Consider the following 26,603-nt stretch of genomic DNA (forward strand, 5'->3'; position numbering starts at 1 on the left):
AAACATAAGTAAACAAGTAAAAAAATAAAAATAAACATGTGTCAGTGTTCAAATATATATAGACCTAACTGTATGTCTTAAATTTGACCTAGAAATTTCAGCAAAGCAGTATAAAAGCTCAGTAAGCACTGACAGCACACAAAGTCTTTTGGTCTCTTCCTCAATTACACACATTGCTCAAGACAGTTTTCTTTGAATAGAACACACAATGAAACAGAATCCAACTATTGAGTCAGTTTTACTGTTTTACTGGCAGTTAAGTAACTGCCAGTAAAACATACAAAGCATGTTTTAAAATAGACAAACCATGACGTCATGATGAGAACTAATTGTCAAAAGAGACTGGTAACAGTCACATTCACCAAGTCACATCACCAGCACTGGCTGGTCAAGTATGAAAATGTGAGGGTTCCTGTGACCAATAACTTAAAGACCAATTAGTTAAAATGATAATTAGATCAAGAGCAAAAAAACAAAACAAAACATAAACACAACAACAAAGAGTATTTGTACATGAAGACATTTCTTTATTGTGACACAAATCTCAAATGCCATCTGATTCTTTACATCTGTATAATCCATTTTTAGATATGTTAAGTTTCCGATGTGCAGAGGTAAGACAGTAAAAGTTAAGTTAATGCAACCATAAATAATTGTAATAAATATCAAGTAAATGTACAGCACACATTTTATCGTAACACCTCCTTGTATGGATATGTCCGTTTTATAACCTTTCCTACCCCTCCCAAGAAGGAGTAGTAGAAGAGAGAGCGTCCCTGTTAGCAGCGGTGTATCACCCTTCAAAAGGAACTGAACCAAAAACCAAAAAATTTGCAAGCAATCAACAACCCAATTAGTCAAATAGCAATTTTCGCTGTGTTTTTCAGTACTATCCAAGTAAAATGGCGATTTTACTCACACAAGAAAAACATGTTTCACCATGAGTAGAAGAAATTGAATCCATCTGAGTACAAGACAAAGGTGATAATAATATTATTGGTATTTCCAAAAAATTCATAAAAAATAACAACACAACAAACTGGATATCCAACAGACATCAGCTAGTTTGCTCATTTTAGAATCTTTTCTTGGAAGAGTAGTGCAAACCGAAAACCAAAAGTTATAAGGTGAAGTGAATTAGCAATTAATAAAAATTGCCAAACATAACTTTAGTCTATTTACATTTTTTTTCCCATCCTATTTATTTATTTTATTTTATTGTTTTTTAAACACAGCTAAACATTTGGTTATGGGTAATTTGACCAAAAGAAAAAGAAAAGAAAAAAGCAGAATGCTGTTCATTTCTCATTAAAGAAAACTATGAAAAGGCAGAACTCAATTTAACCCGCTGCCCCTTCCTCGGTGTACGTGTGAAGATCACGTATATTGGGAACAGGAAACAAGGACATTCACATTCAGTAGAAGTTATTACACAAACAATGTGGAAGAGCAGCAGCTCATGGGTTCCCTTCCTGCTTTCACAATGCAACATAGGTTTCACAATTTGTAATGCAACTTTATAAAAAAAACCAAAAAAACCAAAAAAAACAGAGCAGGCTTCGATTACCATCGTCCAATCTACCTGACCCCTCGTTCTGCCACAGCTACTAAGGTATTAAAAAAAACAAAAAAAAAACAAAAGAGAAAAAATAAAATAAAAGTATCTATCTATTCATAAACTAATAGATTAATATGACTTTTTACATGACTTAAATACCCTCCCTTCAGAGACTTGGATAAAATGTAATCAGTTTATATAGGCATAAGTTAGTTTGTCCATTAGGAGTTCATTTTTATTTAAAACAGGCAGTAAACTACATAATATCCTGTACAGCACTTGTTCACACCTTCTGCCTGCTTATACTTGACAGGTTCCAAGACTAGACAGCAATACAAATTTCTTTTCTTTTTTGGGGGGGGGAGAGTCATTGTACCTTAAACTCAAAAGCCATGATCATCATCTGATTTTCACACACAGCATTACCCTCTTGAGAGAGGCTCCTACAGCAAAGGCATGTTTCTGAACATCACCCCCACAGAGGGGTGGCAGAGGGAGGCAGCTAGGTTAAGCGTTAGGAGAGTAAATGTTTGTTTTGTGCCATAATGGCAATGCCAAATCCAGCGAGTCAGACCGAGATTACAGTGCTAAAATGTTAAGCAATCGTGAATTCAATTAAATTCAAAGTGCTGATCTCAAAGTTAGCCCGTAACGCTGCTAAATTCACAGAATTTGACTGAACCTTGTTAATCCTTCTGTTAAAGGAAAGGGGAGGAAAAGGTGAACAAAAAGTCTCACAGTTGGTTCACTTCAGCGTCGTCCTCAAACTCCGTGTCAGTGCCAATTCAGAATATCTTCCCTGAATTCCCTTGAAAAAAAAAATAAAAAAAAATAAAATACAATAACAAGAAGAAAAAAAAAAAGCAAAACAAATCAAAATAATGAAACGTACAATTTGTGTAAACTGCAATATAAAGCAGGGATAAACAAAGCATTGCCACTGAAAATGTAATAAAATTAACTTTGTGACTTGTCAATGCAGCAGAGCATAAGGTCTGTCTCAGAGGAAAGTCCAGGAACTTGGGGATGAAGGGAGAAAAGGGGTCACGGGTGAGGGCGAGGTTTGGGGCACATGGGGGGGAATATTCGGTTGTCAAGTCTTCTCAGCCGCTGAGTGGGTCCTCGCGGTAGTGGATGGCGTAGCGCAGTTTCTCCAGCATCACGTCCAAAGAAGTATACTGGGGCAGTTTCACCATGAACATACAGGTCTCCACCCGGATGTAGCGAGAGTCTGGCTGACCTAAAGGAGAAACAGGAGTTCATAACCCAGCACTTCTCTCCCAGTTATGCATGTTTGCCAGTTGTTAATGAACCAGAAGCCCAATGACGTGCTACGTAGCAGGTGCTAAAATAAGCTGCCAGCTATGCAGGTGTACAGTAAATGACAGCAAGCCTGAGATTTTGAATGTGTGTCTGTAATTTAACATTTTAGAGTTTGCTCAAGTTTGCAAGAGAAGCTGAGATGATTCGGGGCCTTGCTTAACCCTCAGATCTTACCTGCTGCTCCATCAGGAGGGGCGATCTTCATGGGGTATGGGGGAACATGAGCGGTGTCAGGCCCCCCATCCTTGCAGGGGCACGTGAATGGGATGCGCTCCTGATTGCATGCAAACTTGATGAACTTGCAGAGCTCCTCCTGAGTGAACATCTCCAGGGCGGTCCAGAAGAACTCGATGTGCTGGTCAGTCTCCATCAGGCCCACCTGATACATTGTATGAGCCTACGAGGGAACCGAGCACATGCTGAAATTAAATACTAACCCGTGACAACACGAGGTGAGTGAAATCTCTCTGTATTTCATATATTTAGCATGAATCAATAGCAGAATAAAATAAATAAATAAACTGCCTAGCCCGACAAAGAAACTTTAATGACAAGTGACACAGACATATCACTTTCACACAAATATATGTTTCACCTCAGTGTTAATTTTAATAGCAAGCTTTGATTTAGTTTTAGGCATGTTTTAATGTTTTAATAATTTAGGCATCTAAATTCTTCTCATTTTAGTTGACTATGTATCAAAAGGTTCTTGTAGACTAAATTTGAGGTTGATTTATTTGACTAAAATATAAAGTGTATTTACCAGCTAGAGTTGCTCACACAGTTTACGGCGTAGTTTCATGTGTGCCAAATGTGTCCATGCGTCTACTCCTCCCTGTCTTCCAAGTGTTGACATTTTGCTCCTTGTTTCACATTTTTATGAGAAACAAGGAGCCGAACTCTCCTGCTTTCTTCAAGGCAGCAGATCAAATGTGCACCTCTAACCTTACTGCACAACTAGATTACTTCTGACTGGATCACTTCCAAACTGGCCCGCCTTTATACACAACTTTTTTAGTTCTGATTGGATCTTATTTCTCCAGAATTTTCTCATCTTGCTTTCATTTGTTAAGAAAATGTCAGTACATTTTATTTTAGTTATCATCTTCTTTGCGTGTCAGACAAGAAAAAAAAACGTTGACGTGAACTATGATGACAATTATTGGTCAACAAAATTAACACTGCTTTACCTTCAGGAACTCCAAGTTGATGTAAGGCAGGCCGCAGGTGCGCAGCTCAATCTCTATAGGGCTGAGCATGGTAAGCAGCTGCAGGGGAATGATGGATCCGAGCCCTGCACGCACCGCTGTCATGCACTCCACATTCTGCAGCTCCCTCAGACGAAGGCTCCGCACCGCCCGTGCATACACATCCTTGTTCTGCCAGCTTTGCAGACAGATACAAGTACACAGGATATCCAGAATGAAATCACACCCTAATGTTCTGTGGCATTTGGCTATAAAGACAACTTACGCCGAATTAAGATAACTGCAAACGGGAACGGGAACAACAACAAAAATGCGATCAGTGGGATGATTTGTACCTGACAATGAGGCTCCGCCCTCCCTGACAAAGCTCCACTTCTTCACCAGTCATAGTGACATAGGTAAAGGTGCAGCAGGGACGGCTGGGGGAGTCTGGGCTTTCTCCTGAGTGGTGCTGGGAGGAAATTTCAGCACACAGGGCCTCTAGCTCTGTCTCGTCAGTCACCTTCAGCATAGGAGGGAAAAGGTAAATTTGAGGTCACTAGAGTCATGTTGGTAGCATCTAAAGGTGCTACAAACACTAATATACACTTACATTTTCAAATTTCTTGACATAGTTGTAGGTAAGCACATCGGCTTCTTGCAGGTCCTGCTCTGAGTCGAGAGGCTCACCAACTAGGCCCTTCCAAAATGAGCCCAGTAAGTCCAAAGGAAGTGGCACATCTGCACGTATGGCTATGCCTAGTAGTTGGCCAAAAAAGTGCAGCAACTGTTCCTCTGCATAGCTGATAGGGCATGGAGTGAGGATATATTTCCCCTGAGAACAGCACAAATACAGATACGAATTATATTACTCCTAACACAGCAGTTTGCATCATGTGTGATAAAACACATTTCAGTTAGTATCTAGCACACAGTCGGATATGAATGAATTTTTGGGGAAAACAAATAGAGCAAAAAAGACAAAAAAAGCAGAAAACATGGTAGGTAATAGAAAATAAATATTACCTTATTACGATTGGCTGCAGCACTGGGACAGGGGAGCAGCAGGGAAAGTGCAGAACTCTGCAACTCCTTACACACCTGCCACAGGAAGTGTCTAAAAGAGCCACCTGCACACATTGATCACAGCCAGTTAGAACAGGAAGGGGGCAAATACTATTCACAGGGCTGTACATTGATTCAAAGTGCACATACATACAAACTTTGAAAGAATTTTAGTTCAATACAAATAGACCCGGAATCTGTGCTGCAGGCTTCTGCTTATGTGATTAACTATTGCAGTATGAGAACTCCTTTTACACATGGTGCTTATTTACCCCTTCTTAAAGCCAGTTTTGTTGTTTTATTTTGGTAGAAATGTCCTTCCTTTTTTTAGGTTCCGGTATTATTTTTTTTATAACAAAAAATATTGTGAAATATAGTGAAACATGGAAACTTCTATCAAAACGAAACAGAAAACCTACATTGGCCTGTAATGTCTTGAAAGTGGTCAATTTATTTTATGGCCTGACAGTGTAATTAAGTAACTGCAAATGCCACATTTACATGATGTTAGTCTCTTTACTTCTTCCTGTATTACAGAAAAACAAAATGAGCAGAGCAGAATAAATCTAAGTATATCCAGTGCTTAGATTCTCAACCGATTAAAAGTTCATATATTTTGCCATTGATTTTGTATTTTGCTTTTAATACTGGTTAGTTAGTTGTACCAGTTATTTGGAAGTTTATGAATTAAAATAAATCAAAAGTATTGTGAGGGAGAAATTCTTACTCGTGCCATGAACTTCCTCTCCAGTGAAGCGGATGTTAAAGGCGTAGGTTGGGTCTCCTCCACTGGCGAGTTTCACACAAAGCTGGGATGACGGCACACACGACAGCTGGCGTGCTGCCTGGCAGAAGTACGTGTTCTCTGATGACCTGATCTCACCTGAGGCAGACGCACCCAATCAGAAAAAAAAGCACATTTGACAAGATACCTTGAAAGTATGAAGAGTATTAGGGCCACATTAAGAAAAAAAATAATTATTGATCATTTTGAGAAAAAAACCCCCCAAAATGTGCAGATTACAAACTGATGCAGCCTCTGCAAGATGCTTTGTGTAGATGAGTTACTGAAACAAATTGATTAGCTGCTACATCCCACTAAACATTGGATGTTAGATAGATGCTCAGACCATGTCTATATTGGGTCTGTTGTTTTTGCAAGCAATCGACATCTATACGACGTCCAAACAAGGTCCACAATTTGGACGCCAAACCATGACCCACCTTGGAGGTTAATATAATGCTCAATATATGAACTTTGGACAGGATAATTACTTTGGGCGTCACGTGGACATCTGTGACAGGTGCCGGAAATTTACATGATTAAGAAATGTAGTATTTTTAATTACAAATATAAACATTATTGTTATCAACATAAACAATATGTTTAAATAAAGATTATTTAAAAACATCCCTCATTACTTATGTGTTATTCTATTGATTTATTCAGTACATGTTGGTATTTTTTTTAATGTTAAAATGCAAAATAATTATGGTTAAAGTATTTTTGAAAACTTTTGAAATTCCTTTTAAAAAGAGCACAATTGTATTTAAAAAGTTTAAAAGAGCATTTGCTTTATATATGCTCCATATTTACAAGTAATCCCGTTTTATTTGTGAAGAGGTTTGTAAGAGGAAGTGAGTGTGTTTGTATTCAGTAGCAAGACAAGAAGTTGCAACAGAAAGTATGAGAAGTTTATGCAATTGTGTATAAACTGGACTACTCTGCTCAACAGTATTTGTTTATTCGCACATTTTGCAAACTGTCTGTGAGAAGCTCGGGACATTTCTGCTCCAAATCCACCGTGCAGCTGCTCACTTTTGTTTTAGCATCAAGAGCCCACACCATCTGAAGATGTCCACTAATCGCTCTGCATTCCTTCACACATAACTGTTTCTGTACAGAAAACATGCCCTCCACCATCTGGAAACATGGGACTATAGAGCCCATAGAAGCAGCCTAAAAACAGTCTAAAATGAGTCGAAGATGTCTTCAACAACCACATTTTAGACGTTCAGTAGACGTTGAAAAAACAAAAACAACATTGCCTGGCGTTACAAAACAACCCCTTCAGTGGATCAAACATATAAACATATGACATATAAAAAACAACAGTCCGATGTCACTTGTGCAGTGGGACTGTATCTTGTGATACAATATACACGCTCTTCAAAGTTTGTGGGTTTTTTTCCTTCTGACCAGATGTTGCTTTCTGCACCATCGTTTCAAGATCCTTATTACCACACTCTGTTTATGTGCTAAAAGAGAAATCGTTTTCTTGTAACTAAAACCGATTTTGAAATATAATGTCACTAACTTAGCTACACAAGCCATTATATGGAGGATATAGCAGCTGTGGCAATTTGCCTTGAAAATATTTTAATCTCCACATTTCTACATTTTTTTCTCAAAACCATCAATAATAATTTTTTCTTAATGTGGCCCTAATGCTCCGTTAAGTGATATAGAACTTTGAAAAACTAAAAAACGTGAACCAGTGAAAGGAATACCCACCTCCCACAATCTCTAGAGGGTCCAGTGTAATCTCTGGAGCGGCATGGTCAGCTGTCCGCTGCACTGTGGCATTCAGTACTCTGTTCATCACAGTGACCTTAGTGTCATAAAAGATTAGGCCTGCAAATAGAACAAGCGGTGAGTCATTTCAACAAAGCAAGCTTTCCAGATAGGTTACACAAACTACAACGCGAGATGTGTGCTCAGATCCCGCTCACCTTTGGCCTCACTCAACAGAGCTGCAATGCTGTTTTGATACGTATGTGTTTGTCTCAGTTCCACCAACGGCAGGAAGAAACTCTCCAGGCTGTTGTTGAGCGATTGCAGCAAAGCAAAGCGTAGGCGTAAACTCTCCACAGGCACATCTGAAAACATTGACATTTATACAAAAAGTTATGTATAGCTGACAAAACCCCCCCGAGGTTTCAAACTTTTCAGTGAAACTCCAAAAGTGCTGGCAGTTTACATACTGAGCAAGCAGGCCACACGAGGATCAGCAGCATCACTGGGGTCCAGGTAGACTTCATGGGGGTGCAACCGGGATGGTGTGATAGCCAGGTGACGGCACAGTCTGTTGATGTACTGTACCAATGCCACATCCATTTCTAAGCTCCACTTTCTACAAGCCTTCTGTGCATGGCGAGTGTCTATACAGGTGCACCTGGCAGAGGAGCACGGGAGTTCTTAAATAAAGAGCTCTGAGCTCATTAAAAACATTAAAGAGCAGAAACATTATCAGACAGAGACAAGACACTCAAAGAATCCTTAATACAAACTGATCCCTAAGAGCCAATCAACTGCCAAACCAGGGGGAAAAAAAAAAAAAAAGGACATGAAACAACTCACACACTCGCCTTCTTAAAGGCAAGCAGAAACTCAGCAGCCATATAGAAATATCTGTGGGCAGTTATTTTTGATAGAAAGAAAAAAACAAAACAACCAAAAAACCTTCAGTTTAAATAATCACCAAAATGTTTACTACATCCGTAGAATCAGTCGACTCTGATAAAAATGGGACTTTGCCCCAAAATAAGGCTTATGAAGCTTTTTTCCCCCACTAGAAATTCTACATATATCATCATCTTTGCAGTTAGTAATAAGACATAATATATGCATTTATTATTGTTTTTATAAAGGTTAAAAACTTCTAATTAGGGCAGAATTACTTAAAACAAAAGAAAACTGACAACATGTTAAGTGTGTGTGTCTGTGTGTGTGTGTCTGTGTGTGTGTGTGTGTGTGTGTGTGTGTGTGTGTGTGTGTGTGTGTGTGTGTGTGTGTGTGTGTGTGTGTGTGTGTGTGTGTTTTCAAACAAGGCTGTTCAAATCTCACCTCTCAAAGTGAAGATCATAACCACAAGCCAAAATTGCCCTCCAGACACTGCGGATGTCCTGCTTGGCTCGGTCAACAGCAAATTTATGGAAGCCTTCTAGTGTCAAGTACTTCTCCTCTGGGACTAAAGAAACCATTCACAGCAGGTTGCATTTCATTTACAAATACATGGATCAGCTACTGATATGGAAAATTCTCACTTTTATGATAATGGACTGGCGGTGTGTCAACAGACAAAAGTGCCTTTAAATGCAATTGTGTGGATGTCTTAAATTCTCTGGTAACCTACTTACATTAATTTCAATGTTGTGCTGCTTCATCCTACTTTCCTACAATTCAGATACAAATATTATACTTTTTCTTCTCTACAGTTTCAGCTGTTAATTAGTTTTCAGATGAAACTTAATGAAAAGGTTTATTAAGATACTAACAAAACAAAACACCCGCGCAAAACATTGCTTTTAATGATTTTGACATATGACAAAGTGTCTCGTGTCTGGTTTTGGGTGCCCTCATGAAATGACGCAACTATGGAAAAAAAAAAAAAAAAGCAAAAATGAAACTGCTATCATTTTGATGTTCAATTTCCATCAGGTTCCCTAAAATTTATCTCATGACACAGCACAAATGTTTTCACTTTTTCGTGTCCTTTGTTTTTATTTCACTTTTACTTGCGAAGGAACATTTGAAACTCATGTATAAGCCTGGATAAGTTCACAGCTTAGGAATGTGAATATTTCTTCACCACACATTTAGTTCTGTGGTAGTTAGGTAGTTAATTCAAAGGTTGTTTTAATCCTTTGCAAATCTTTGTGTTAGCTAAAAATTCATAGATGTGTGGAGTCAAAGTGGGAGTGTTTATTACAAACCTTCGGTTTTCTTCGCAGGAGATTTTTCCACATCTTTTTCTTCAGGTCTGGATTTCTCAGGAGATTTCGGCTTTAGCACTGTTTTCTTCTCACTCAGTGCGGTTCTGAGAGATGAGCACATTTTAATTCAGTTATCATGGCAGTGTGTTTATGCCTCTATACATGTAGTTACCGTTCAAAAAGTGAGTGACGTACCTGACACTGTTAAGCACAGACTTTTCCTTAGTGGGAGGTTTGGTGATGGGCCTCTTGGTGCTTACTACCTTGCCTTGATGCTGCTCTTTTCCTGCCTTGCTGTACTTGTTCTTATTTGGCTTAGGAGTGCCATACTTTCTTAGAATCTAAAAAAATAAAACATTTTGTAAGTTGTTGTGTACAAAAGTTTAAAAGTTGTTTTAAAACAAAAAGGTCAATTAAATTAAATTACAGTTAAATTATTATTATTATTTTTTTTGAATTATAGTAATCCATCTATCCATTTTCTTCAATTTTTCGAATTCAGGTTAGGGGCATTTAACCTGGCCCCACTAATTCAATGTCTTTGAACTGTGGGAGGAATCAGAGAACCTGAAGAGAACCACGCTGACACGGGGAGAACATACAAACTCCACACAGAAAAGGTCCTGATTTAATTCAAACTCAGGGCCTTCTCTCTGTGAGGTGACAGTCCAAACTAAAACCGAGCCAGCCATTTGACTAACAAATTTTTGATTTAACTATATCAAAGAATTCACAAGTTTACTGTTGAGCACTTCTTTAATACCTGAGTAAGTTGGTCCTCAAGTACTTTCTTGGGAGGTCGAACATTGGTGAAGAAAGTATGCAGTAGGTTGCCTGGTGTCTGAGAGTTGATCTGCTCCTTGCTGAGGTAAATGTCAGACACTTTAACGGGCTTGGCTGGCGTGAGGCTGAGCATCTGCTCCGAGTGGACACAGCTCTTAAAAATATCTGTGAGGACATCTCGGGCTCCAGGTACAAGCTTGTCACCTTCAAACAGAAGAATTTTAATTTAGACAAAGTAAGAAAACTAAAAGCAGCAAATATGTGATTGTAGTTAAGTGACAACCTTTGATTGTTTTCTCCAAGAAGTAGTCTTCAAGGGCAGAGCTTCCCTGTGTGTCAAACAGGCTTTGGTTAACACTGGAAGCCGTGAGGATCTCCTCATTGGTCAGCTCCATTAGTTCTTCTTCACCTTCCAGGCTGGACAAGCCAATCAGGTCACTGCTGTTGAAAAGACTGGCACGAATTTTTTCCACTTTGGCTCGAGAACGCACCTATAGTCACCAAAAGAGAAATTTTCCTTACATTTTCAACATCTTAAGCACAAAATCAATCAGATGGAATAATAACGATTTGAATCAGCTCACCTCAATGACAGCGTAACCCTTGATGGGTCTGGCCATGACTGCATTGCTCTCTAATGAGGTGACTGTGTGCATAGAGCCCCCATCTGACGCGGATGGCGTTTCTGCACTGTCGACAGGTTCCCCTAAGCTGCCGAGACTCCCAAGACTCCCTGTGCTACACAGGGAGGTATCTAGACTCTCCTGACTAGAAACTGTCTGTGACTCTTGGAGTCCCTGCTGGGGGTATGTAATGGCAGAAGCTGCAGCCGCAGGAGTGAGAGGTGGGACAGCTAAAAGCTCCTGATCGACGGAAAGTTCACTGGCAGTGCGGGAGACCCCCTGAGAGGAGCTGCAGATAGAGGTCTGGCTGGTAGAAGCTGAAGCACTCACACTCATAGCTGGAGTTACACTACTGGAGCTGTCGGGACTCTCGGGACCTCCGTTGTTTGCAAAGGGGCGCTCAGGTTCAGGACACACTTTACCATCCTGAAGGCTTGCAACACCAGTCCCAGGTTTTTTCTTGGGGTCCTCCTCCTGGAGAGGAATGAAGACTTCATCTTTAAAGAGCCCCCCATGTGCGTTGCAAGCCCTTCGGATAGCATTACGGACAACAGCCTCCTCCAGGTGCGTGGGAATACCTGAGAGCACCAGCAGGCGACTGTGAGCAGTGGGTCCAACCAGAGCCTGGCAGGCGTCCGTTACTGCATCGCTGGTTACGCTTAAGCCCTGTGGGTCCTTGTTGGCAAGGTGTCGTAAGATCATCAGCAGAGTAAGGCAGCGGTGGAACCACAGCATGTCCTCAGGTTTACTACCTGCCATGTTCAGCAGGGCACTGTCACTCTCTGACAGCCTTGCACCTCCACTTCCCCGTTTACCAGACACTGCTGCCACTGCAGCTGCTGCTCTCTCACGCTTCATCTTCACCTTCTTACGCTTTGATAGCAAACTGGGGCTCTGCGGTGTCTGGCCTGGGGATGATGATGAGGATGAAGAAGAATCACTAAGGTTAGGGGCACTGGTGGAGGACAGCGCTCCCACTGAAGAGCCGCCAACATTGAGAGGAAGTGTCACCTCTGCAACAGCCAGACACACTTCCATCAGGGCATGAAAGTATGTGGAGAATCGACTCTGCTCCGCACCCAGGGCCAATGCAATGCCTCCGGATGAGGACCCCCCTGCTCCAGCCCCTCCAGCAGTCCATCCCTGAGTTTCCCGGTCATAGAGCTTTCGGAGTTCTGTCTGCAGGGCCATGAGCACTGCGAGGCAGGGGTTAAGCAAAAGAGCAATTGAACTTGATAGACCAGTAGGGCTCTTGCGCTGCTCCAATTGGTGGATCTTCCGCAAAAGTTCCGCTAACAAGTGAAAGATGAGTTCTTTGATGGAGGGAGCCAGATCAGTTGTCCAAACCAAACCACCTAAGAACAACGACCAAGAAAATAATCAAAATTGGGATCTTGGGAAATCTTTATGCACCTAAATGTCTCGTGACTTATAGCTTAGGTTCGTAAGCTTTGAGTTGTTACTTCTAACTAAAAGGACATTAAAATGAATAATAAAAATTTAAAACTAAATATCACAATTTAGGATTTTGAAATCTTTTTTTGAAATCTCACAATTTAGGATTTAATGGGTGAAATCTACATTTGTGTGTTTAATGTAATACTACAACTGCTATATGACAGGGATACAGAAATATGGCAATGAAATACAACATGCACATTAAATGGTGTCACAATGGATATTCCTCCTACCAAGTAGTTCTACCACTTGTAGCAGCACAGATGAGGGAACTGTGTCCAGCTCATCCTCTGATCGTTCACTGCTCTCTCCCAGCTTCCATGTTAGCAGCTGTTCAGCAAATGCCATGGCTAATGGAAACTCCAGTGGCAAGGAGTGCAACACCAGCACAGCACCAGGAGGGGGGGACACCCCTACAATTAAGACAAAGGGATACTTCATTACATTTAATGGGTACAGAGTTTATTCACAAAACAGCTAAAGCAGCGTATATAAATTCCCTTTGGAATTAGATACTAACCAAGCTTGATGTGCACTTTATCAGTAGGGATCATAACAGAAGGATATTGATTGGTGGTAGGTGGGGGAATAAGGCCTGTGTTGGTAGGTGAAGCATCCAGAGGATAACACACAGCCTCCATCAGATTCAGCTGGCCATTTCTCCGCACCTTGTGACCCAGGCCATACACCATGACTCGAGCCCAAGGGGCCTTGTACAGACTTGAGCTAATGGAGTAGAAAAGATTAAGATGTCATTTTTGCTATCAATTTGATTTTGTTTTTAAGTTTTCTCTCCTATGTTTTTTATTTATTTATTTTATTAAAGCTGTTATTTAATAAACCACTATAACTCACTCTTTACGACAGCCTAGCTGGCTTTCTTTGCAGGACACGATCACAAATGCAGCTCCTGGAAAGCTGACATCCATGCTTACTTTGGATTCTGACACTGGGAACTCCTCAGATGTAAACTGCTCTGGTGCATTCTGTCAAGAATCACCCCAATTGTAAGAGTTGTAACAGCTTGTAAACATGCACCCTGAGATACATGTATTAAATTAATAACAGATTGACAGAACATACCTGTAGAAAGCAGCATATCTGCTTTGTAAGCTCAAGTAAGCTTTCTTCTCCTTGATGCAAGGCACGGGTGATGGCCACTGTCAACCACTCCCGGATTGGCTGAGCGTTGCCCTGGTAAAACAGGTCTGTGGGGGAGCAACTTTGGCCCTCAAGGTTGTGCAATACTGACTGAGCCAGCAGAACAGAACTTGAACTGATCGTGCCATCTGCAGGAAGAAAAAAATTGTCACATTTACCACTAATAGAATATGCACATGGTATTAAGGTGTTTCATTATAATATCGTATAGCCACACTCACCAGGGAGGGGTGGAGCCAGCAGCTGGTTAGATAGAAGCTGCAAGTGTTCCAAGGTGATGTCACGGATAGCAGGTATGTGGAAGAGACGAGTGAAGGTGTGCGGATTCTTGGGGGCAAAGATGTTGAGCAAGGCCATGCGACAGTATAATCTGGCCAGTGCACTCTCACAGCGAAGAAGTTCCCTAAAATAAAGCAGAGCTGCATGAATGATTCTGTGCAGCATGTAGACGTGTCATATTTATCCTCATTGGATTCACATGTTACCTGTGAATCTGAATGTTGCTACTGTCTAATGAGACCAAGCCATTAGCCGCAGTACGGCGAGATCCAGCAGGTGGGCGTTCCAGCATTTCAATTGGATACCAGTACCTGACAAGCACACCCTCACTACGCAGGTATGTCTCCACCTGTACCAGTTCATTCACCTTAACAAAGCAAACAGTTTGTTCATCAGCATCTTTGTTGTTAAGCTAGAAAACGCTTATAATGGTAAATGAGTATACTTACAGAGTCCACATCCAGCACAACACCATGCAAACCAAAAGTTTTTAACATGCCCCTGATGGCAAATTTCGGCAGTGCTGTTCCCCCTGTTGTGCTGTTGGTATTGTTGCTGTCAGGACATCGGATGACCACAGTCAAGCCTGTGTTGAAACAGTACATCACCACGAGGATCATTTAAATGACATCACATCATATTACAGTGGTCCCTCACTATAATGCAGTTCACCTTTCCTGGCCTCGCTGTTTTGTGGATTTTTTTTGTGCAATTTTGCATGGTTTTTTTGTTTGTTTTTTTTAACAGCACATTGTGTTTGTGTCCTGATTGGCTGTAGACCACTGTCAATCAATCTCATGCCGTGTCTCCTGGGTACTTTGCAGACTTCACCTATCACGGGTTATTTTTAGAACGCAACTCCTGTGATAAACGAGGGACCACTGTATATACATTTGATTTTTTTCCCCACTGGAAATTACAATAAGGTCATTCAAGCCTAGTGGCAGCAAGTGAAAAGTAACTATGTGCAATATTAGTACAGATGTCTAAAGACTTTGTTTTGTGTGCTTCATGAAATAATGTTATTTCCTTTCATACCTTTGCGGACTTTGTCTATAGTGAACTTGTTGGCCTCATCCTTGATATCCTCAATAGTTGGGAGGTAGAGATCTCGAGGAATGCCACCATTCTCTTCATACAGAAATTCCACTGTCTGCCTCGCAATGTCAACCATACCTGAAACCAGAAACAGCGTCTCAGCTCTACGTACAGGTAGACAGTCTGGTAAGTGATTAATTTTATAACTTCAGACATCTATTTAATGAGGGTTGATGACAAGAATCCCATCATCAAATCATGAAGCACATTAAAGCATGTAGTATTAAAACTGAGGTCTGATTTGATTTGATACTTAATTCCTTGGTCTATGAATGAACCTAAATTATCAGCAATAAACCTTAAGGCGGTTAAATAAACATGTACAAAACGTTCTTCCTATTATGACATTATTTTGACTTTTAGACGCAATTAACGCTCCATTTAGTTTTCAAAAACATCTTAAGGGTCATAAAGTTAAAGCAGCACAGGTTAAGTGTTTATTGTCATGGAAAGCTGCAGTGGCACGCAAGATTTTTTTGGCCATGTTGTAATATAAGTTATTTACCCAGCTGCAGAGCTCCTTTGATTTGGTCCAGGCCCGATTTCCTCTCAGCCTCGTTACGGAACCGTCTACGAATTGTGGGGAACACTTTTGTCTCCCATGCCTTCACCAGAAGGGCATAGTGGTCCTCCTGAAGTCAAATCAAAATTCAGTCATGAAATACTTAAGCTTAAAACTTTTTCCAACACAATTTTGAGCATTGCAGACTTTTCTTACTCTTGGAACATCATCATCATCCTCATCATCACTCTCATCATCAGCAATAGGGGGAGGATGTGGGTCGGGTCCAGAGGTGACCAGATTCTCATAGCTCAGCTCCACCTTATAAAGGCAGGACTGGTCACTGTTGTACTCTGCAAAAGCCAAATATTCAAAGGTTACTAGGCTATGAGGCAAAAATACAAATCGACAAGGAAGAAAAAAAATTATTGAAAAGGAATGCGAGATGACAAGAGACATACGCTGCTGAGCAACTGCAACAGCTGCAATCCGACAAGGGGGTCCATGAGAACCAGAGTCCGAAGTAACACTAGCGCCTGCATCATTATCGCTGTCTGAGGCCATAGCAAAGGGCAGTGCTTCAAAATTTGCACTGATTTCTTCTGCAAGGTCTACACACAAGTCAGCAGCATTTCTGTGTGCTTGGCCTTCAGCAAATGCAAAAGGCCGGCTTCCAAAGTTGGCACGTATCTTTGAGTTCTGCAAAGGAATATAGAGAAAGTCAATATATAAATATATACATGCATATAAATAATCCAGTACATTTTCCTAGAGCAGTTCAAATATAAATGAGCCCTTTTTAGCAGAAACCCACCTTCTTTTGAATGTGTACCAGGGGCCACATTCCACCAGCTACATCGTCAAGAATGGGACTAAGCCGCTGACCACAATAGGTAAAATACACCCTGCCTTTAGGGGCCTGACCAGGTGGAGGTGGAGTGCCCTCAGAACGCTCCCATCCAATTCCAGCTACATCACCTGTGTTCATGCAGATGGAACATCCACATCTCAGTAATGGCTTGATGTGAACAGGTCATGACACATTTTAAAACATGCTAACATAGGAAACAGCTCAAGTTAGATTAAGTTAAGAAAGCAAGATATGCTTTTCAATCAGCTTTTTGAAAGAGCAGCCTGGTAAGCAACATTGCATGTAAAACGTTTATTTCAAATCCATAACAGACTGCCGTATGGATTTCCAAGCTGTGTAAATCAAACAAAAGAAATGATCGATTGAATATGGAAAGAAAGATATTTTGGCTACTGTCTCACCAGGAAGTAGAGCCACATCCAGCCTGACACTCTTCCATTGCAGCAGACTGGAGCCATTATAATGCACTGCCCTACCATTACTGACACACACAGACAGAGAGGAGACAAGCACACAGAGACAGCATGACAAAAAAAAGAGTAAAGCAGTCAGCAATCAAGTAAGAGAAACAGAGCAGAGGAAATCCAAAGGGAGTATCTTCGCTTTAATAGCTACATACTTATGGAACAAACATGTGCCAACAGGGTTGGTCCATGCTCCATCCCTTTTCTCTGCTTCAGGTGCAAAACCAAAAGACACAATTGGCCCACTGTCCTCCTCTGAGTCTCCATAGGAGACAATTTCTATCTCCCAGTAAAACGATGGTGCCTGCAAGGACAAAGATAGAAAAGTTTAAACTATGGACAGGCTCCAAGTAAATAATTATAAATAAATAAATTATAAGTGAATAATTATATTTCATACTAATCGTTGATATTTGTTCAAACAAACTAAAATACTGCAGGAGTGGATTCCTCTGATGTGCCCACCTGAACTGGTACGGGAGAGGTTGCGTAGATGAAAGTGCCTCTGGGAAGCCCTCCTCCAGCACTTGGATCAGCCAAGAAGGTGACAGAGGTCAGACGGGATGAAAACATGCAGGCACGGACTGGAGGGAAAACTCTGGATGGACACCAAGTAATCTCCTTTGGCTGTTAAGACAAGCAGATCAAAGGTGAAAAGACAGAAGGAGCCCAAAATAACCTCTATGTATTTATTTGTCTATGTATTTAGGAGCCCCTACCTGACGTCTGTCCGTCTGCAGTGGTGGAGGTGGTGGACGAGCACAGTCCCGATACAGCATTCTTACTCTCTCACATTGAGCTTCAACCATGCCAAGGCGCTCTCCTGCACAAGATGACAGAAATGTGTCAGACACACAGTTGCTAAACTGGTATGGTGCTGAGAAGTACCAGCTGATGACATATCTGTATATGCTCACCAGGGCTGCACTCCTGGGCAACCAGGTTGAGAACCTCAACAGCAGCCGGACACTGCTGAATGAACTCTTCACAGAAGGAGCTGTCCTCTAGAAGTTGGGCCATCACCAGACACGCCCTGACAAAAAACAAACAAAAACAACAACATCACATCATATCACATAATGATGCTCCAGTCTGAAGGGGTTTACATTTTAAATATAAGATAGTTTCCCCTTATAATGCAAGTATGAGACTCAGACTAAAAAGTTCAAAAGTTGATTCCAAATTCAAACCCCAAGATATTTTGACACAGACCTGACCAATCAGACAAAATGCACAAGGTTACCTGCATTACTATTTACTCACCTAGTTCTGATTTCAGCCAGCAAGCGCACTGCAGCCATTACCGGGCTGGAGCCATCTCCGGTAGCTGGTAAAGAAGTGTGAATAGAGAGACTGCCCTCCTGTGGCAGAAGCATAGACTGCACAGCTTGTACCACCTTCTCTGTGATTGATAGCTTATAGAGAGGAAGAGCCTGTTGTGGGGAGAGCCAAAAGTGACAATCAGATTGTCACTTTTGGCCCATAATAAGAACTGTACATAACCTATTGTTGGAATTCTTACCTCAGATCTGGGAGTGCAGAGGCGTGATATTGGTACTGTCAGGATATCTGAAGCTTTGCAAGCTTTCCTATACTCGCAAGACGGAAACTTCACAGTAGCGATGCCCTCCTGCTCATTTATAGACATAACTATACCCACACTCCCCAGCACTCCTTTACCTACCACCTGCAGAGCAAAGGAAGCACGATAAAAAATGACAGTAGTTCATTTTTTCAGTGGTTTCAATGGATTGGATCACACCATCTTGATAAATATATGCAATAATAATGTGTGGTATCTTTGATATATGAACTAACCTGAACCTCAGAACCAATCTTGATAGTTTCTTTAAAGCCTCCAAGAGCACAGAGTGCAGCAACAGCCTGTCTGCCAATGGCCTGCAGTTTAGCCAGTTTTCTGCCACTGCTGCTGCCGTTCTCCAGAATACTCTCAGCATACTTGCCCAGCTGAGGGATAAACATTAGCGCCCGGGAGAGAACCTGCAAAACAGCCATGAGAAACACTATCAGCAAACAATATCAAGTATAATCATTGATATGGAGGTAAGAAACAGGATAATGCTTTACTTTCTCAGCAGTGCTTGTCCAGATCTGAGCAGTGTTGGACTCAGGAGCAGTGAGCAGACTATGAAGCAGGGCTATGACCTCTGCAGCCATGCTGTTGGCAACATGGCCACTGATAAATGGGCGTACCGGGTCTGACCTAATTAAGGCAGATTTTAAGAAGAAATGTTACAACCAAAGATCAGAATATGTATCTGCAACATACACCTACAACCTGGCAGTATCCACTTGCAAATATGACTGCAAATATTAAATGATTCATTTTGTATAAAATGTCTAAATCACAGAAACAGCACCTGGCCAACTCGGCATTCCTGTCTCTGCAAACAGCAGTCTGAGCAGTTTTCTTCTTGTCGCCAGCAGTAATGCCCCCAGCAGTCTCTTGGGCTAAAGTCTCCACAGGTGGACCAACGCTCACTATCAGACCAGACTGGGCCCACTTGTTGGCTTTCCTCAGGGCAGCAGATGCTTCTTCTGTAATCACCTCACAGCATCCACTCTAAATAACATTTAAAATAGGACAGAGATAAAGATGGCAGTTACAAAAAACAAAACAAAAAAAACAAAAAAACAGGCACTTTATGGTTCTGGTTTAGTTATTTTTAAGTTACCTTTGTCATGTCTCTGTCCATCTTTACAACTTTTTCCATGTTTGCTCCAGTGCCCAGTCGAAAGGGACGCCCCTCAGAGCTGCTACATTTTGGAAAGAGTGGAGAAACAGTAAAGTCAGAAACACCCAGAGTAAGCTTGCAAATGTAAACCCAAAACAAAGATATGAGGTGAAATCATACCTAAGGAGCGGTTGTAAAACCTCATGAGATGACTGGTCCTCTCTCTTGTGGATAAAAATCGAAAGCTTGCCATCAACCGCCTCTCCCTCCTCCCCAACATCATCAGACTTGAGAGCTCCTTTGGAACTGGCACGAGAGAGACTTGTGTCTGGCTCAGAGGAGCTGGGTGAGAGAAGAGTCTGACAGCCTGGCAAATAGAATATAGGAATAAGAAGGAGAAGACAATTTTATAACCATCCAGTATAGTTGCTTTACCATTTTTGCCTTTATTCAGATGGTGGACAGCATTTAGAGGTTCTAGGTAAGAGAGACAAACCTGGTACTACATAGTCTGCCAGCTTGGCTAGCAGCAAGGCAGCAATGCGCGAGGCTGGATCATTGGCATCTTGTTGCTCAGCATCTAGCGTGTTAATGGAGTAGCTCCACGAGGGCAGAGCCACATTACCGCAGTCCTCCACACTCATGAGCGGCAGGGCAGCACGACACAGCTGCAGGATGATAAGTACTAGCTTTGGTGAGGGCCTCTGGTCGAGCAGAAGAGACAAGAGCTTGGAGACACAAGCTGGCTGGCTCAGGATGGCTTTCCCTATGTGGCTCCTAAAACATAAACATACACTGTATGAATTGTCGGTGTTGCGATATACAAAAACAGGTGATAATTAATAACCAAAAAAAAGTGTTAGAAAAACAAAAACATGATAATACATGGCGCACAATCCAAGGCCAATATAGCTATAGAGTCAGCCTCAATACCAGTTTTTTATGCCTCTCCTCTCTTTCAGTAACTACTACATTTCAGCCTCAGATCATCTAAGGTAAGGTGACCATTATTACCAGCATTCATTTTTCTACTGTTGTAGCTACTTCTCTCACACACTTGGAGACTCACTTCGATAAACAAAACCACAAAGTGAACTGGAGTTTTTTTTCTCTCTGTCTCTCACATGCTCTTGTTTGGCTGTTATTACAGTATGCTGTAGAACTGCAAGAACTGCAGGGAGGCTGACTGTTGAGGACTTAATTCTTGGTATAGTTGCTGATTTGTTATTAACTCTTTCTGTGGCTTCTCAGCTTCTCTCTGCACCATGAGTTACCGCTAGCTGTTCCATTAGAGTGCACTACTCAATCATTGGCTTCGAGTCCCAGGTGTGTCTGGTATTGCAGCTGGCTTAATAAGTCACTGCAGATTGGTGCCCTAATATAGCAATGTGATATTTAGAGTTCTGTGTATATCAGTAATATTTATTCACTTTGCTTTTGTCCCTAAGAAAAAATAAATTACATTTTAATATCCTCAATATATATTACGAATTTTATTATATTTTATTAGATTTATTACAGTCTTTATCTCATTTTATATCCCAGTTATAATCACCATGATCCAGCAGATGTCCATGCTAAAAATCTTGATCCACCAAAAGCTAAGATAAATAAACTTAAGTTTTTCAGTGTTTCTACACATCATGGTTTCTCATCATTTCTTTTAGCTACTACATTATGACAGTGCTACCATGAACACCCAAAACACACAGAAAAATTACATGAGATAAACTTTACCTGGAAAGATCATTGAGCAGACTGAGCACATCCTGTAACGCATCATTGCCGGCTGCCTGATTCCCACAGCATTCTGTGGCTCTTGCCAGGTGATTGGTCAGCAGGCTGGATACCTGTCTTGCCAGACCTGAATGAACTGCATCTGTAGATCCACCTTTGAAGAGTAAAAGCAAAGACTGTTAATCCATCATCACAATAATCATAATATTTCATCTTACAGCATGAAAAAAAAAAGCCTTTTAGGAATTTGATCAAAGTATCTACAAACTTTTCATACCTTCCACCTTCTCCCACTCAATACATCGGTTGGCCAGCACCTGAAAGGCTGCCCAAGCCATGGTGGCCACCTTCTGTTTTTTGGTCTGCTTTTCATTTGAACTGCATTCCCTCTGCCCACTTAAGCTGCACAGGCTATCCATAAGCTGAACCAGCCCACTGCGAACGAGGCACTGCTCCTCACTCCTATGATAACACAAGTAAAAAATTAGGGTAAGCAATCAAGGCCTTGGTTGCAGGAATATTAAACGAGATAAGTTAAAATAGGTTTGCTTGCCTGGTGTAAGGGATTGTGCAAAGTAAGCCAATACTGTTGGCACAAGCAATTGGGTAGCGTGCACATAGTGACACTACAGACGTCATGGTCTCCCCAAAGGCCTCCTGCACCTGCTCTACCATTCCCCCACAGGTCAGCTCCTCAATCCTGCACAGATGGCACACAAACAAAAAGTAAAAAAAAAAAACACAATTCCAAATGTTTGTTTATAGTTTAACCTGACAGCTCAAAATCATAACTACAAGAATATATATATTCTTATATTTCATCAGTGTGCATAATCAGAGTACACTCAAATTTACATTTGCTGTTCCTCCTCTAGTCTTACCTTGGTCCACCTTGCAGTACCATAGTGACAGGTCCTACTAGGTGGGTGACTCCACCAACTCTAACAGCAGCAGTGAGCAACTCCCTCATATGAACAAGCGCCTGCTTTCGTGTGCTGCCTCGCCGCCAACGTGTCTGCGCAGCAGACAGGAAACTACTGCTTGAGACCTACAGACAAAAGAGCTACAAATTACCTTAATGCAAATCAGAATTCCATCCATTTATTTGAATGCATCTATGCCAAACAATAAATTTAAAGCACTGGCAAGAGTGAAAAACCTACAGCCTGATCAGGTGTAGTTCCAATAAAGGCAAAGAGTTGTCCCAGCAGCACACTGTATGTTGGCTTGTCTCGGCTGTCCTCTATGGCCAAAGACTGCAGCAGGGTAAATGAGCTGCTGCGATGACTAGTAGGGTGGTGTCGCCTTCTGAAGATAAAAAGGTTTGCAAATACAGTCAAACACTCTTTATTCCTAGAAGTTACTTGCATTCCTTTTATCTAATACAGACAGAAGAATACCTTTGTGGCGCATGTGTAAACTCCAAGTCTTGGTTAGCAATCATCTCCAAGTCAGAAGGTGCAGACATGCTACGCAAGAAGACTGGCTGCTTCACCATGGGGATCACCGTCTTGGCATCAGACACAGACTGAGAGGCTGAGAAAAAACAGAAGAAGAACTGGGTGAAAATCAAACTTTAACAGTTACTGACATCTAATTACACAGAAACACAGATACCTATAAAAACTTTGCTTTTTTTTTCTCCAATGGAGAAACATCCCAAGTCTGAGTTACATAACAGTAGCCATATGCTTAAATCTTAATATTTCAGGAGCGTAGATGATTTTAATCACAGGTCTAAAACATCTATTTAAAGCCGTGGTTTCCAAATAGTGGTCAGTGAGTTGCATAACCATATGTTATTACTGCATTATACTTCACAAACACTTCTGGGTGACTTATTAAATTTCAGGTGCAGTACTTTGAATGTACTTGTTTTCAAAGGATAATAAAAAGCCATCACACACTGGGTATGAACCAGCGGCAGCAAGACAGTTGGTTAGATTGTATGAAAAGCTTTGAAAAGGTAATACATGTAAGGCATATGCTAGTGCAGTCAACACTCATGCAAAAAAAAAATAAAATCTGATAAGATGCTTGACTCAAATAGCCTGAACGTGTCTTTGTCTGACAGTATAATCAAAAGTTATACTCTCGTTGATGTGCCTTGGGCACAACAAAAATTTGAAAACCACAAGTTCAAAGAAAGAAATCTTTAATTTCAGTCCTGCTAACCAGCAAAGCATCACTTGGAAACAACACCTGTAACAAAAGATGGCAGACAAACAGATACGCATTTACCTGGGCCTGGTGTGCCAGCAGGTGTGCTGGTTAGACTTCTGCAATGTGGAGCGATGGTGACATGGAGCAGTAGCTCAGTGCGGTTCATTAGACTTTTCACCAGAGTTTTAGTTTTAGCAAGAGGGCTGCTACTTCTGATGTGTTTACTGTTCACCTCCTGAAAGAACTTCTCCCTGTTATTGCAAATAAATACTGTTAGAAAACGAACTGACCTGTAAAAGTGTAAATGAGCTACATAATTAATACTTGCCTCAAAGCAAGGACAACATTTTCCAAATCACTAAAATCAAGTGGGACCTCCTTCAGTGAGCAGAGTAATTCCAATTCCTTCATTTTGTTCTGGTGATGTTAAAAAACAAAAAAACAAAAACAAAAACAAAAAAAAACGAGAGACATAAAACCAAAAAGACACAAAAAGAACAGACTTAAATAACTGAGATCTTATCATTGGTTGATTACAGAAATTAGTGTATCTGTGGCAGTCTACCTCAAAGAAGTGGTAGTCGTGAAAAAATGGCGTGTTGTTCTCCAGTTTTCCTTGTTGGGCCTCCTCTACCTCATTCTGCCATTTCTGTTCCAATTCTGCTACACTCTGAAAGCAACACAGGAAATGATTAGACACAGTATTAGTCTTCCACTCTTTTTTGTCTTAAGGTCTGTCTCTTTCTTTTTAGAAAGATTAGATATTCTTATTTCTTTTTTGTAGGTACTCTTTAACATTAACTTTATTTGAACTTAAACAATTGATTGATTGATTGATTGATTGATTGACTGATTGATAATACTTTATTCATCCCGAGGAAAATTGGCTTAATAAATTAACCCAATAAATTAAACTGCTCAAATAAAGAATTCTAATCTTAACCTCTTATTTAATAGCATGAACAAAAACTGAAAATACAACAATATCTTTCACTTGTTGCAAGCATAATTAATCGATAAAATACTGTTTTCAAAAAACCTTGATGGTCAGCATAAACTTACCTGCAGCTGCCGCTCCATAGCATTAATCTTCTTAAAGGTCTCAGCCATGATCTTACAGAGCAGGTCATATTCCTCTGTGTGATCCTCGCGGTATTGGTAGTTGACGAGTGACTGAAGCGCATCCACCAGGCTCAAATGTTTGATCACGCAAGATACTATTACCTCTTCCATAACATCTGGTCTTATCACCTCCCTTACAAAAAACAAAGAACAAGCTAAAAATTATTGTGAAGTGAATTAACATGAACAAAAACCTTGATATTAATATCAACTCTGTTGTGACTCTTGACTTTCCTTCAGAATATATAAAAACCAGAAGCCCTAAATTAGTAGGGTGTTTGTCTCAACCATTTAGGGAGAGTGACAAATCCATGTACAGTATATAGATGCCATACTCTGTCAAGACTGAAAGAATTAATTTCTTACTTTATGCTTGGGCGGAATTGTGGTCGAGCCCTTCCGGACACTTCTCGAAGCCTAGACATGATGCCCGGAGGAAGGCGAATTCGGGGCAAGTCAAAGTAGGTCCCTGGCATAAGGCCTGGAGGTGGGATGAGCACGTCAGCTGGGTAAGTGAACTCCCGATCCTCCTCAATAGTGAGTGGCAGAGGTGAAGGACTGGGCGTGAGGGCTGGAGAGATGGCACCATTTGCTTCCACCTGCCACTGACACCTAGAGGGAAATTTCTTTTTACTCATTTTAGGCTGCTAGCAGCTCAGCTTTGACTCAACTAGATACCGAAGAAGAATATGTAGTAATCCTTACATGTAGGACATCACATTTAGTTACTATTAATGGGACACATTTTATTTTAGCTCCGTTACCTTTGCAGCAGCTTTGAGCAGAGCAAATCATGGCAGGCCTCCTCCTCTTTTGTCACCTCTGGCCCATTATACAGAATGCGGAGCATTGAGCAGGCCAGCACTGACAGCCCCAGCGCAAGGTCTGCCAGAAAGGGGAGACCTCCAGAGACATCTTCTGATGACTCCTGTAAAAACAAAAAAAGATATACAGGATCTTCAGACTACTTCAAAAAGTAAAAATAAATAAATAAATTATATAGAGAGAGATGTTGACGACATTTGAATTGTTACCTGAGCTCTGACAGTGCAGGAGAACCCCCACATGGCTTTATCAGGGGTATTATGTTCACGTCCACTTCTCATCTCAAAAGAAAATGTCACTGTGTCTCCTTCAACCTAAAGCAGAACACAGAGCAAAATGTAGCTCTTCAAACTATCTATGAACATCTATCAATGAATAATTCATACTTGCTTTTATTACCTTCACAAGGTCTTTGGGCCATCCTGTTCCCAGGACACTGCGACTGCCATAACCCAGAGTGTTTCCTCCATACTCTGCTACTTTACGACTATTGGTGTTGGGACCGGCATAGATAACCAACTATAATAATAGAGAATGTATTTGTTTAAAAAAAATCCACAATACCATTCTTCAGAAACTGAACAAAAAGATGTCTAAAGGTGAAGTATGATTGTGTCTCCAGCTCGTACACAGGAAGAGTCATTACCTTGTCATAATCATACTGTGATGAGCAGCGAGAATCAAAGCGAAGGTACAGGCACCGGGCTCCTGGGATGTGTACGGTCTCCTTGAATTTGTAATTGTCCCTTACAGGATGCACAGTCTCTACTGTTTTCCCAGCAGCCCATGGAGCAGGGATCTTCAGTCCTGTCAGGAAGCCAGGCTCTTCACGTTCATCAAGAATTCTATGATACAAATAAGTTAGTCATTTTAAAATTTGAGCTTAAGACACAGCCGGTGCCATGAAGAAAATCACCTCTTCAAAATATTTATTATGCAGAATAACACTCCCTGGCTTAATTCTTATGGTGA

At 41.0% G+C, this 26,603-nt stretch overlaps 1 protein-coding gene across 5 annotated transcripts in view; it reads right to left on the reverse strand.

Annotated features, from left to right (window-relative positions):
* Nucleotides 1–504: 504 nt before the first annotated feature.
* The window catches only part of hectd4 (HECT domain E3 ubiquitin protein ligase 4), a 39,102-nt gene continuing 13,003 nt past the window's right edge, over nt 505–26,603 (reverse strand). For 4 of the 5 annotated variants that reach the window (XM_026186489.1, XM_026186487.1, XM_026186488.1 and 1 more), the window contains exons 21-76: nt 26,278–26,476; nt 26,031–26,150; nt 25,841–25,945; nt 25,571–25,734; nt 25,173–25,418; nt 24,747–24,939; nt 24,250–24,354; nt 24,013–24,101; nt 23,763–23,935; nt 22,922–23,057; nt 22,685–22,829; nt 22,403–22,569; nt 22,075–22,221; nt 21,799–21,983; nt 21,522–21,675; nt 20,281–20,561; nt 19,965–20,151; nt 19,785–19,866; nt 19,470–19,672; nt 19,177–19,312; nt 18,907–19,089; nt 18,611–18,775; nt 18,352–18,521; nt 18,006–18,121; nt 17,808–17,911; nt 17,554–17,715; nt 17,244–17,392; nt 17,026–17,105; nt 16,568–16,731; nt 16,215–16,452; nt 15,970–16,106; nt 15,757–15,883; nt 15,192–15,329; nt 14,603–14,739; nt 14,360–14,520; nt 14,096–14,277; nt 13,797–14,002; nt 13,569–13,699; nt 13,234–13,439; nt 12,947–13,126; nt 11,217–12,610; nt 10,916–11,123; nt 10,613–10,836; nt 10,045–10,190; nt 9,850–9,953; nt 8,981–9,104; nt 8,119–8,309; nt 7,867–8,013; nt 7,649–7,768; nt 5,861–6,016; nt 5,095–5,198; nt 4,682–4,903; nt 4,425–4,591; nt 4,072–4,267; nt 3,056–3,278; nt 505–2,798 (exon numbers count right to left, since the gene is read on the reverse strand). In XM_026186489.1, the coding sequence (XP_026042274.1) occupies nt 2,662–2,798; nt 3,056–3,278; nt 4,072–4,267; nt 4,425–4,591; nt 4,682–4,903; nt 5,095–5,198; nt 5,861–6,016; nt 7,649–7,768; nt 7,867–8,013; nt 8,119–8,309; nt 8,981–9,104; nt 9,850–9,953; nt 10,045–10,190; nt 10,613–10,836; nt 10,916–11,123; nt 11,217–12,610; nt 12,947–13,126; nt 13,234–13,439; nt 13,569–13,699; nt 13,797–14,002; nt 14,096–14,277; nt 14,360–14,520; nt 14,603–14,739; nt 15,192–15,329; nt 15,757–15,883; nt 15,970–16,106; nt 16,215–16,452; nt 16,568–16,731; nt 17,026–17,105; nt 17,244–17,392; nt 17,554–17,715; nt 17,808–17,911; nt 18,006–18,121; nt 18,352–18,521; nt 18,611–18,775; nt 18,907–19,089; nt 19,177–19,312; nt 19,470–19,672; nt 19,785–19,866; nt 19,965–20,151; nt 20,281–20,561; nt 21,522–21,675; nt 21,799–21,983; nt 22,075–22,221; nt 22,403–22,569; nt 22,685–22,829; nt 22,922–23,057; nt 23,763–23,935; nt 24,013–24,101; nt 24,250–24,354; nt 24,747–24,939; nt 25,173–25,418; nt 25,571–25,734; nt 25,841–25,945; nt 26,031–26,150; nt 26,278–26,476 (10,216 nt within the window). In that variant the 3' untranslated portion in view covers nt 505–2,661. The other variant, XM_026186491.1, reaches the window with a different exon arrangement.

Source organism: Astatotilapia calliptera, chromosome 12 (genome assembly GCF_900246225.1).
Source record: "Astatotilapia calliptera chromosome 12, fAstCal1.2, whole genome shotgun sequence".
Taxonomy (NCBI): Eukaryota; Metazoa; Chordata; class Actinopteri; order Cichliformes; family Cichlidae; genus Astatotilapia; species Astatotilapia calliptera.